Here is a 13,641-nt window from a genome sequence, read left to right as displayed (position 1 = left end):
GAAAGGGAGAGAGAGAGAGAGAGGATGTTTCCTAGTTGCTTCACTTTATACGTATATACTTTCTCTCTCTCTCTCTCTCTCTCTCTCTCTCTCAAACAGATTAAATTTGTTTTTCATTCATTCAGTTCAGTATTTTTTCTGTCATGGTTTCAGTCTCTCTCTATCTCCCTCTCATAGTCTCTCGCTCTTTATCTCGTCTCTCTTTCCTTCTCTCTCTCTCTCTCTCTCTCTAACTTAATCTCTGCCTCCCATTTAGTTCCTGCTGCAGTTTTGTCCCTGGGTGACCTGTGTGTGTGTGTGTGTGTGTGTGTGTGTGTGTGAGACAGACCTGTCATGTAATTTCCTCTACCACGACTCCATAAGGGGACGAGCCGTTTAATGAAGAGGCAGTGAGTCATGAAAGTAGGACAATGTGTGTGTGTGTATGTTTGTGTGTAAATGTGTGTGTTCAGAAGTGTGTTTGGGTTTCTTTTACTTTAATAAGGATGAATGTGTGTGTGTGTGTGTGTGTGTGTCTGCAGCCATGGGTGTATAAATGTGTTTCCATGCATGTTTCTCTGTCGTGTGTGTGTGTGTGTGTGTGTGTCTCTGTGTGTATGTGTGTTTCTGTGTGTGTGTGTGTGTCTCTGTGTGTGTGTTCAGAAGTGTATTTGGGTTTCTTTTACTTTAATAAGGATGAAGAGTATGAATGTGTGTGTGTGTGTGTGTGTGTGTGTGTGTGTGTCTGCAGCAATGGGTGTATAAATGTGTGTTTCCATGCATGTTTCTCTGTGTCGTGTGTTTGTGTGTCTTTGTGTGTGTGTATCTGTGTGTGTGTGTGTGTGTCTCTGTGTGTGCCTGTGTTTCTGTGTGTGTGTGTGTATCTGTGTGTGTGTGTGTCTGTGTCTCTGTGTGTGTGTATCTCTGTGTGTGTGTGTGTCTGCAGCCATGGGTGTATAAATGTGTGTTTCCATGCATGGTTCTCTGTGTCGTGTGTTTGTGTGTCTCTGTTTGTGTGTATCTGTGTGTGTGTGTGTGTGTCTCTGTGTGTGCCTGTGTTTCTGTGTGTCTGTGTGTGTCTGTGTGTGTGTGTCTCTGTGTGTGTGTATCTCTGTGTGTGTGTGTGTGTGTGTGTGTCTCTGTGTGTCTGTGTGTTTCTGTGTCTGTGTGTCTTTGTGTGTGTGTGTGTGTCTGCAGCCATAAATGTGTTTCCACATGTGTTTGTGTGTGTGTGTCCCTGTGTGTGTGTGTGTGTGTGTGTGTCTCTGTGTGTTTGTGTGTGTCTCTGTGTGTGTGTGTGTGTGTGTGTGTGATGTCCTCATATCTGTCATATTAGCATTCTCGTCTCCCCGCAGCAGAACTGCATGAAGCCTGACCTGATTTCCAGTCTCTGTGTTTCTGCAGAGCGTTACAGAGCAAGGCACCGCCGGGTCGCAGGTTCAACTCCCACCCAGACACACGGCTGAGGGGACGAACCCCGATGATGTCATCTAAATAAACGACCCAAGTTCTTTCAGCCAATCGGATCGTTCCTCTGTCTGTTCTGTAGCAGCTAGCGGTGAACACAGAGACAGAGGAACAGAGTTCACCTGGTGGAGCGTTGGGAGGACTGGAGGTTTCCAGATCAGGTTCTGACTGAGTTTCTACTGTAGAGTCTGTTTCTTCTTCTGTTCTTCTGCCTCACCGCCATGTTGACACTCACAACAAACCAACACACACACACACACACACACACACACACACACACACACACACACACACTCACACACACACACATCTATCTCACTAAATCTGTTTTTCTGATCGATCACTCTAAGGTTTTAGTGTCTCAGCATTTGGGCAAATATCAGCGTTTCCCAGCTGTCACAGTCAGGTTTCTCATAATTTTGTTTATATTAATAATAATGGTAACACTTTACAATAAGGGTACATTAATTAAGGGTTAGTTAATGCTTAATAAGCATTAATTAACCCTTAATTAACAGTTAACTAATGTGTCTGGTAATCATTTACTAATGGTGTTCATGTTAACTAAGGTATTAATTTATACATTATTTAATAGTCATCTTTATAAACTATTAAATAATGTATAAATTAATACCTTAGTTAACATGAACACCATTAGTAAATTACACATTAGTTAACTGTTAGTTAAGGGTTAGTTAATGCTTATTAAGTATTAACTAACCCTTAACTTAGTGACCCTTACTGTAAAGTGTTACCATGATAATTGTCAATAATGATAATAATTGTTAATAATGATAATAATGATAATAATAATAATAATAATAATAATAATAATAATAATAATAATGATAATTGTTTATCCTAAAAAAATGATGGGGTAGAAATGTCCTATGTCAATAATGCAACACATACTACATAATTATTATATTATTACATAATACAATTATTTGAGACTGACTGTCATTGACTGTTATGTATTTCTGAAATGTCACAAAAACTCTGCTGCTCTCTCTGGTCGAGGTTTAAAGCTCAGTGGGGCGATCTGGTTTAAATTAAGGCTAAATTAATAATAAGTCTCTCTCATTAACAGTTTTATTGAGGCTAAACGGCCTGCAGGTCGTCTCCGCCCACACTGCACACACACACACCGAGTGATGAGCCGAGCAAAACGCCAGGCATGCCTGTGTGTGTGTGTGTGTGTGTGTGTGTGTGGGAGGACACACCATGGGGAAATATGAGGCTCTATAAAACAGTAAACACATACAGGATGCAAAACATGCCTGCACACACACATTGTGACTAATTTAATAAATGCTAATTACACTGCTGGGGGAACACCGCTGGACTGTGTGTGTGTGTGTGTGTGGGTTTGTGTGTGTGTGTGTGTGTGTGTGTGTGTGTGTGTGTGTGTATATACCCTGGAGTACAATGGAAGCATTTACATCTATAAGGAGTGTCTTGCTGTGTTAGCATGTATAATATGCTGCAACAAGTAAGTTTGAGTGTCCATATGTACGTGTGTGTGTGTGTGTGTGTGTGTGTGTGTGTGTGTGTGTGTGTGTGTGTGTGTGTGTGTGTGTGTGTACCTCCTGTGCAGCAGGGTTCGGGGTGACGGCCAGCTGTGGTTCCGGTGCGTTCCTCACCGCCTCAGAGAAGGAAACTCCAGACTCTGCTACCAGACCTGAAACACAGCAGCCAATCAGAGGCTTGGATCCTCCATCGTTAACCAATTACTGGTCCTAAATCATCATTAGAGCTTTAACCAATCATTGGTTTAGTCCAAGAGTTGTTAACTAATCAGTGATGTAGTCCCAGGGTCACTGACGAATCAGTGGCTTTGATCCTGGGTCATTAACCAATCAGCAGCATAGTCCCAGGGTCTTTAACCAATCAGTGGTTAAGATCCTGGATCATTAACCAATCAGCTGTCCTGGGCCTTTAGGACCTGGGACAGAAACCAATCAGTGGTTTAGTTAATCGGGTCGTTAACAAATCAGTGGTTTAGCCACAAGGTCGTTAACAATCTGCATTTTAGTCCTAGGGCCAATAACCAATTAGTGTTTTAGTTCCTGGATTGTTAACCAATAAAGCTGTTCAGCAGGGATAACAACCAATCAGTGATTTAGTTACAGGGTTGTTAATCAATCAGTGGTTAAGTTTGTGGGTCATTAACCAATCAGCAGCACAGTCCTAAGTTTGTTAATCAATTAGTGTTTTAGTTCCTGTATCTTTAACCAATCAGCAGTTAGTTTCTCGATCATTAACTAATCAGAAGCATAGTCCCAAGGTTGTTAAGCAATCAGCAGTTTAACCGGGGTCGTTAGGGTCGTTAACCAATTAGTGCTTTGTAGTTTTGTAGTCTTCGGATCATGAACCAATCAGTGGTTTATTACCACAGTTGGTAATCAATCAGCAATTTGGTTCCAGGATCGTTAATAAATTAATTACTACTATCAGTCATGCTGCATTCATATAACTCATAAAGAATGTGTGTAACTATATTAAACACACACACACACAGAGACACACACACACACACACACAAACATTATCGTAATCACACACACACATCACCAGCATCAAACAAACACACACACACACACACACACACACACAAACACACACACACACACACACACACACACACACACACACAAACACACACACACACACACACACCCTAGAGGTTAGAGTACAGAAGGGCAGTGTGATGCTGAGGAAGAGCTTCTGTGCTCAGCAAAAACCTCTCACACACACACACACACACACACACACACACACACACACACACACACAGGCAAGGTCAGAAGTATTGCTTTCTCTGAGGACTTTGTGTCATGACCTCCCCGTGCAAAGGATCATGGGAGTGACATGTAGTGTTTTTTCCCATCATGCCCTGTGTGTAATTTGCTACCGTGGGGCGAGGCGACCTGGTGAGTCAAACTACTTTCTGTCCGACCTTCTCACACAGCAGAGGACACACACACACACAACACACACAGTAAGACACACACACACTCTCTCTCTCTCACACACACACAGAAACACATACACAATCTCTCTCACACACACACACACTCAAATATGCACACAGAAACAGAGGAAGAGAAAACGATTTACAGAGACAGAGAGAGGAATAGCGTCTGAGCGCACACACACACACACACACACAACCAATTTATTCATACACTCATGGCAAAGCCTGTCAACAAATCGATATTCATGTGCTAGTATTTACACTTCTGTGACTCTGAACTGTTCAGCATGGCAGAGGTTTGGCTAGCTGGTGTGACTGAGTCAACTTTGCTCAAGTCTCAAGTCTTGAGGCTCAAGTCAAGTCTCAAGTCTAAATGTAGAACAGCAAGTCAAGTCAGAACAAATCAAGAGTCCAGTATCAATTTAATATCTTAAAGAAAACTAAATATCCAGGGCTTTTCAATGCAATATGGTTTTAATAGGATAAAAACTTGGTAAGAGCATCATGAGTTTGATTTCTATAATCAGTTTCAACTTCAATAAATTCAATCATTCCATACAAATTCAGAAAACAGAATTTAAATTCAGTCGTCTGCTGGAACAAATCTCATCACTTTCAATCTAAGTCATTTACACAAACACAAGATCTCAAGTCAAGACTTTAGAAACCTTTTCAAGTCATCAGAGTACAAGTCAGAGTCAAGTCCCAAGTCACCAGAACCCAAGTCAAGTCCAGTCTCAAGTCTTCTCTTCATGCAAGTCAAGTCTCAAGCAATTAAAACTGTGACTCGAGTCCAAGTCATGTGACTCGAGTCCAAGTCATGTGACTCGAGTCCCCACCTCTGGATTTCAGTGTTCCACTTGTTCAGACTGACAGGTTTAATAAACATAAAGACAGAGATTCACAGAGAGTGAGAGAGAGAGAGAGAGAGAGAGAGAGAGAGGGAGAGAGAGAGAGAGAGAGAGAGAGAGAGAGAGAGAGAGAGAAAACATGACTAATAGCAAAAAACTTCCGAGTCCACAACTCTGTGAAAAACCAATGACACAATGCCTCGTGTTAGTAAACCATAGTAGTCTATATATTTTTCTGTTGTGTACAGTTGTAAAGACAAACAGACGTGTTGGCAGCCTACTTACAGACAGTCACAGAACTGCTAGCTGTGACGTGTTTGCTGTTAGCAAAGTAATTGCTTTGACACCAAAGCAGCATCTGGATTCAGCAGATCCAGTGCCGTTTGGGAGAGAAATGTGTGTAGATGAAAATGTACAAGTTTAAAATGCCAGCTGAAGTCAGACTGACAGGGACGATGAGGTGAAACTCATTTTCCCCACAGAGAGATTTCCTTTGATCCACAAGTCCAGTTTTGAGCGATGGTTTGTGTTTGTCAAGACCTATCTGCACATATTCATTCCAAAACACTATAGATCCTGTCAGTTAACATTTTGCCACCCAAAAATCATCTTACTATTTCAATAACGTTTTGTAAGTAACAGTCTTAACATGACTTACAGCTTTAATACCAAGTCATAATGTGCTGTACTGTCAAACCGGTCTTGTCTGGCAGCTTGTGCACATGTACTTGGGATACTGATGGAGATATCTGTCCGGATCGCCTCTGCATGACTCTCATGAAACTCAAACTCCTGACAGACCAAGGTGACTTTTCCCTCCGCTCTGAAGATGGAATGAATTCTGCTTCAAATCTATTCATCTGTGCTCTTTCATTCTCCCTCTCTCTCTTAAAGGAATAGTTCACCCACAAATGAAACTTCAGTCATCCTCTCCTCCCCCATGCAGCTGAAACTCGGTGCAGTTTGTTAGTCCACATCAGGCCCTGAGCTCCACAGAGGAACGGCCCAGAAGCTTCTCCAGAACAACTGAAGCTGCTGGACCTGACTTCACGGTTCAAAACATAACAGAAAATATACAACGCACCACTGTTGCCTTGGCTGAGCAGGACAGTGATCAGAGCAGGACACTAGCTCAAGTGACTGACAGGGCCAGGCCATGAAATGCCTCCATAACGTTACCGCCACGCTAACATCGCCATATTAATATCAAATGAAAACAATGCTGCCCACTAATCTACACTTTCCCAAAGCCAAAAACCCAAATCAAAACAGTTTTTACCTACTATTTCATGTGAAATGTCAAAATCAACATCACCAACATGAAATTATGAAATTGCCGTCCACCAATCAATGCTTTCTCAAAACCAAAGTGACAGGCTGCCAGCATCACCACAGCCTGCTGAGTCAACCAATTAAATAATGCTGACTCACCACCAGCGGACTCTTCGGCTAAGTTCTCCATGATCTTGGAGTAATGTTAACTTTAATGTTAGTCCAATTGTAGAGGGATGAGACGAGACAGTCATGTGACATATTGTTATTGTACAGATGTGTGTAAACAAGCACAGATCCTGTACAGGCCCATGGTGCGTGTTCAATGCAGTTCAGTTCAATGCAGTTCAGTTCAATGCAAAAGTCTGTAGGGCAGCAGAAGACTGCCCTACAAGTTTCACTTTTTCTTTAGTTTCACTCTTTATTTAGGCTTTATAAATCCATCCTGATGTTTGTCTTTTAGATGCACAAGCTGACATGACTGAACTATCTTATTATGGCCAGTACCGCTGTTCTGAACCTTTATCTTTGCTTTCTGTTTTCATTAGAAATGCTTATTGGAACCAAGTGCTCAATTGGTTTGCACCACAGTTCACAATTATCCATAACATCTTGCACTTATTGAACAATAAGTCCTGTAATATGGTGAGTCCATCATGAAAAATTTATAGATTCCTTAATTATATAAAGCATACCATCCTCAGGTGGAACATCTTTATCTATTTCCCCTTGCATTTTCTTAAATATAAATATAAATATGCATATGCTGATATACAGTACAATCAATATTTAACCAGACAGTGGTCACTGCAAGCATTTACTCACACAAGACCATGTATGTGAGATAAAGACAGTTAAACACCATGAGTTGATGACAGTGTTTTGATATGATATGATGATATGTATGTTATGAATGTTCCCTCCAGTATAGATAGAACTGCTTTGAACAAAAACAGCATCACATGCAGTAAGTCTACAGCATTATTATTCATTATGAAAACCTTATCTGAAGAGACAGGAGGTTCCTCCATTTCATTTGCGACAATGAAAACTTGAAATTGCTCGCCTTAATGTGATTTTTCAGTAAATTGAACAAAACATATGGTAAATTGCCCTGTTAACTAAATAACATTATTTGCTACAACTAAACTTATTAATTTCCTTGTGAAAAGTTGGGCTCACTACAACATTGCTGTTAGGAAGACAAGCATATTTCAGTCAGACTCAGGGCCTGGCCAACTACTTCGTGCATGCTCATTTGGACGCCTTGGTTACAACGGGGTCTCCTAAATGATTGTGCAGGGGTTTTCTCGCATCGGTCTGCCATGTGCCCAGTGACTGCGGCTCTCTAGTGATGTGGAGTAGGCCCTTTTCACAATGGCGTCAACTGACTTCCGCTTTTCCGCAAAACAGTGTATCTTTATTTCCGTTCTACCACACCGGAGACTTCTCTGGAAAATGCAGGAATGCTCAACAACAACTCGAAGTAATTTCGAAAGGTAAAGTTAAGACTAATAATGTTTATGTATTTACAATCGTTTTTTTTTTGGTAACATTATCGATCATTTCCAATTTACCATTCTGTAACTGATTTAGATGGCTAGTAAGAGGCTAGCTAATAGGCTAGTAGGCTAGCTAGCAGCAACGTTTTAACCTCTTAAGTGTGTCACCCCAGAGAGACATCCCCACCAGTCAGTAGAACTGAAGAAGCTTCTTGGATGAGCAGCAAAACATCTTCAAGTCTTTTCACAGCAAGTCCAGCCACTCTGAATACTACTATAAGATAGTTACAATGTAATTCACTGTCATATATTTTTTTCTGCAAGACAGAATAGGCTGCTACTCTTTTTTGTAATACTAACCAGGAGAAGGATAGCAGGCATAGTCATGATCTTTTGCCTGATCTTTTTGAGGATCAAAACTTCAAGTCTTTTTACAGCAAGCCCAGTAACTATGAATACTACAAGATATGAACATGACCTGGATGACTGAGAACCTCCACAGACATTACATTGTAAACTTAATACAATTTTATTGGTCTCTTCACCTCATAAGAGTCAAGAATTACTGTCAAGCTCACCAACAAACAGCATCCAGTAATGAAGACGGAGTGAAAATGGATAGATGGATGAGTGATACCTATCAAGTTGTACGCTCTTTCTTCCCCTTAAGGTAAACTGGACGGTGCCACTCGAAGAATTCAAGAGTTGGAGCTGCAAGTTTTGTCACTAGAAATTGAAATCCAGAATGGATGCCAAAGAACACGAGGATGATGGCCCTAGAGCCCACTTGGAGACCTTAAACACTCCGTCCAAACTTGAAGCTGGTGAGGTCATGAATGCATCTGCTCCTGAGTTGGAGAACACGGCAAAAAATCGTCACGTGTCGTCTGAAGAAGCTACAAAGCCACCACGACACTTGTGAGTCCCGCTATGAAACAGCTAAAATGGAGCTGATCAGCGAGGAGAGAAAGAGGACTCTGCAGCTGCATGGTCACATGCTTACACAGGAAATGGACCAGTGCTCCTCTGACACTGTGGATCCAGATGTTCCACCACTGGAGAGAACTGACAGCGTCTTTGCCGTGTTGGGGGACTCACCAACTGCACTTACCCGGTGGCCTTGAGGATGGACTGCTTCTGGCCCAATCAGATAGTCGACCGCTACTTCATGCAGATCCACCGGATCTACTTCCACGACTGCGCCCTGACCGGCCGGCTGCTCCACGACCCGCCGATCAGCGTCCTCGGCCCGTTCATCGCAAGTTCAAGCTCTACTGCCCTCTGGTCAGAGTGATAATTAGGGCTGGGTATCTGTCCACAGATCTAGAAAAAATTTACTATTCGTATGGTTTTGCTCGGAGCCAATCACCGCCAAGTGTTCTTCGATTTAATGCGATGTGTGATTGGCCCACTACCGCAGCTACAACCCATACAGTCTGTGGTGGTGAAGTCGAGTGCGGTGTGTGTGACGGAGTTGGCAGTTCAGCGTGCCGAGATGCCACCAAAACGTAAAAAAGAAGGTATCGAATGAAGTACTCTATTGGTATCGGTATCACTTTGAGGGTACTGGTATTGGTACTGGTATCGTAATTTTTTAAACGATACCCAGCCCTAGTGATAATATATTGCACCGAGATCCGCTGTGAAACAGCATCCTCCATCTCACTACAGTCCGAAACTTTATCCAACTATAAAAATCACACCACCTTTAAAGGTCTGATTGGCATCGCTCCATGTGGGGTTGTCACATTCCTATCCAAACTGTACACAGGCTCCATCTCAGATATAGAAATAACTCGGAAATCACATATCTTACAGTTACTTCAGCCAAGAGACGGAGTAATGGCCGACAAGGGTTTTCTGATCGAGAAGATGCTGTCAGAGGTGGGGGCAACACTCATCATCCCTCCACTGAGGAAATCTACTCAGCTCAGCATGGAGGACACCCAGAAGACCCAGGCTATTGCCCGTCTAAGGATTTTAGTAGAGAGGGCCATACGCAGGGTGAAGGAGGACCATATATGGGATGGGCTTGTTCCTCTTTCTATGGTAGGATCAGTCAATCAGCTGTGGGTCAGCTGTTGCATAATGTCAATAATAATGTCTTGGATGAGCCTAATTCATTACTGCAATTAGCTGTGTTTGGCACTGTAGGTGGACTGTAAATAGAAGAGCTACGCAAATGTTATGTTCATTGGTTATATTGAAAATGAAATATATATGAAATTATCCTCTAAGTTTTTTTTAATGTTATATTTTGCATGAAGGTAAGGGTAATTACTTTTTCATGGCCATTAATGAACTTAATGTTGTGAAGCATTCTGTAAAAACTTTTGTAACTTATTTAGTTTGTCCAGAGTAAAATGCCTATGTACATCTTTTACATTAAAGGAACAAGAACATTTTTTAAACTTGCATCTTTTTTATTTACACATTTGGTAATAAAATATAAGTGGGGGGGGGGAGGAAAAAACTAATAAAAAAGCATCCATAGTGGCTCAAAATATAATCTAAAAATCACATACTATTCTCATTGCAGTTCACAATTTTTCATTGAAAGAAAAAAAATGTATTTACAGGAATATAACAGGAATTGCTTATATCAATTTCATACATTATCACTTGTTCACATTCCACATTAACCTAAAACTATTTACGTTATAAAATTCTGCCTCAAGGTTTACAACATAAGAAGACATCCATGTAGATGTTATGATAGAAATTATCAAGCTTCTGTCGCATTGAGTGGATAATCTCCTCATCCCTAAAGATTCTCTCAACTGTGAAGTCAGTGTGGGTATCTGTAATGAAATCACACCACTGAAGTCCGCTTAAGGCCAGTTGGCCTTGAACCTGATAATAGTACTTGTGGCTCTTCTTAAGGCAGGCCTGGCCTTTAACTGTGATCAGGTGTTTAACTTCTGCAACATTTTCAACATCGCAACTCTTTACTTCAGCCAGCCCAAATGGCGGTGTTTCTGTTGGGCTGAAGACTTTAGCATCAGGGCTGGCTCCAAGGTGAGGTGCATCAGGGTAGATGATGATCCCACAAAAATCTGAATATTGCCTCAGTATCTCAGGTTCCAGATCCAACCCTCTTTTCATAGCGCCTGTCTGAGGAGTTCCTCTCAGAAAGCGGGCTGCCCAGGCTTTGGCGGAGGACTACCCGCGAACATGGCATATTTCACGGAATCTGCTGGCTGTAAGTTGGGGTTTGCGTACCTGGGTCCACAGCTGGCATTCTGACTGCTGTCGGGTTTCTGCTTCAATAGCAGCAGAGATCTCCCATGACACCTTTAGGCTCTCCATGTGGCGTTGTTGCTTGTAGTTGGGCTGGAAATCTATTTGGAATTTAAAGTTATAACCGTCAACAGGCAACTGAGGAAACTCAGGGGCACCAGGGTGTTTAATAATGTTTCTACTTATTTCAGGCGGGCACTGGTAAGAGAGCACAGACCCAAATGGCAGTGGGCCAAATTTGGAGTCCACCAAATTAAGTTCCTCAAGCCCGTGCAGCAATTTGCATATCCCCGGTTGTGGACGGATGTCTTTCAGTTTCTCCCCGCTGGCCATGACATGAGGATCTGGAAGAGGCCCTGACATAAAAGTGAGATATGTCAAGTTTAATTTAGATTTCATAATAATGTCACCCGACCTTTCACACTATAGCAGACACCAACACTTATAACCTTGCGGTACATATTTGTAATGCAAACTGTCCGAAATAACTCTCCCTTTAAAAGTGTTTGTTGAGCTGCCCCAAACCCTGATACTAAGAATTCATCATAAATTGCCAAAGATAATAATATCTACTGAAGGCCTATATAAAAAGTAATAAATGCTATTCACTGTTATGTTTGTTATGTGTTGAATTGTATTAACACAGAATCTTTCTCAGTCTATATTGTCTTCAAACAACCCACTTCTGTTTTTAAAGATATGTAGAAAGTTGTCTTTTGGAGTTTAGCTACACAAAATCATTGACATCAGACTGAGAAACACACTGAACTACAGTGGAACTTCGTGGGATACTGCAAAGTCTCTGCAACCGTAGCAAAAAAAAAACTTAACTCTCTAATCATAATGTTAGAGAACTATTCATCTGAGAAACCTGAAGGTAATGAGCCGCCTCATTTTTCTTCATTGACCTGTGACATCGTCCTCTCACTGCCACCTCATCGTCAACTACATTCGAGACTGTGTTCCAATACAATGTTTGGGAGAAAGGGCGCAACATTATCCATGAATACGTTACTGACTTTTATCTTACAATCCAGACTCTGTAGCTAACAGCAGTAATATGGAAGTGGTTGCAACAAGAATTTGCGGGCTGTACTACAGTAACCTAATCAAGAATAGGGCCTAAAGACTTTCTACTTGCAAAACAGAAAGCTAACAGATTGATAATATCAGCTATCGTTATCCCAGCACCTTCGCTAACGCTAACGCTTCGCTAGGGCTAGAAAAGACAAAAACACTTACCTTCATAATCAAACAGGTACCGTTCAATGACGAATTTGTAGCCTTTGAGTTTGGAACGTGTCGTAAGCGAAAATGTTTCTGCAAGTCGTTGTACATCATCTAGCTGTATTTGTGGCAGATGTACAAGGGATTGGGTGAACTCCATGCTCCGACCGGAAGCAAACATACACCACTTCAAGTCAGAACCAAAGTTGTCTGACGTCACGTGAAAAGGGCCTATTAGTTGCCTAAAAGGTGAGTTTTTTTTTTTTTTATCTAAATAGTTTTACAGATGCTGTTTTTTTTCTAATTACATGTGTAAATTTACGTAATCTAGCCTGCTTCAGCAATTGAATTATTGCTACGTTAGCTAGGTAGCTCATGGAGGTAGCCCTGTGGCTGCTAGCTAGGCAGCTAGCATTAGTTGGTGCATATTGGGCAGGAAGAATGAAATAGAACTATTCATAGTCAGCGGTTTTGACCAATTTACATTTTGTGATATGCAGTGCATTGAGACGCGGTGCAGTAAGAGCTTGAAATGGCATGTCACAAATTTCACCGCCGCGATGCTAAAACATCGCGGCTAGCGGCTATTAGCGTATGCTAATAAAGCTAGCGAGTGCTTTCCCATTCAGAATTCGTAATTTAAATTCCCCCGGTTTAACCGTTGCTCGTGAAAGTACTTTGCATGGTAGACAGCCACGTTTTGTCTAAGAGAAACCTAAGACACCGAGAATGTATTTTCTTTGTGTGGTGCACTTTGTTCTTTTACATTTACATGCTGAAATTTTCTGCTAGTGTTTGGTATAGGGCCTAATCTCCCATTAGCCATCAGAAGGCAGGCTAGCAGGCACACGCACATGGGACATTCTGAAAGGCTCAGAAATCAGCTTATAGACAACCCCCTATAGACAACTTTTTTGCTTTAACTAATCACTATGAAGTAAATGTTGATTGCACAGTGTAATGGCTATAGAATAATGACACCATCAGCGTTTAGATTGGTTCCCTATAAGCCTTGCTTGCACTGTGCAATTCTGTCTGCCACCGGGTACGATCTCCCGGGAGAATGAAGGCTCCATTTACGGCACGAAGGAAGTGCGTCAATCATTGCGCAACCAAAAGAGGAATA

The 13,641-nt window shown here is 41.7% G+C and overlaps 1 protein-coding gene across 1 annotated transcript in view; it reads right to left on the bottom strand.

The window, feature by feature from the left end:
• Positions 1-1,455: 1,455 nt before the first annotated feature.
• The window catches only part of LOC139640535 (xylulose kinase-like), a 35,554-nt gene continuing 23,368 nt past the window's right edge, over positions 1,456-13,641 (bottom strand). The window contains exons 8-9 of the mRNA XM_071514710.1: positions 3,033-3,127; positions 1,456-1,531 (exon numbers count right to left, since the gene is read on the bottom strand). Coding sequence (XP_071370811.1) covers positions 1,493-1,531; positions 3,033-3,127 — 134 coding nt within the window. The 3' untranslated portion in view covers positions 1,456-1,492. The remainder of the gene's footprint in view (positions 1,532-3,032; positions 3,128-13,641) is intronic.

This window comes from Centroberyx affinis, unplaced genomic scaffold (assembly GCF_046629955.1).
Source record: "Centroberyx affinis isolate AG114_WGS23_722 - 3 ecotype Tasmania unplaced genomic scaffold, CSIRO-AGI_Caff_v1 ptg009740l_1, whole genome shotgun sequence".
Lineage (NCBI taxonomy): Eukaryota > Metazoa > Chordata > Actinopteri > Beryciformes > Berycidae > Centroberyx > Centroberyx affinis.
The sequence above is the reverse complement of the archived record's forward strand: the minus strand, read 5'-3'. Positions and strand labels throughout refer to the sequence as shown.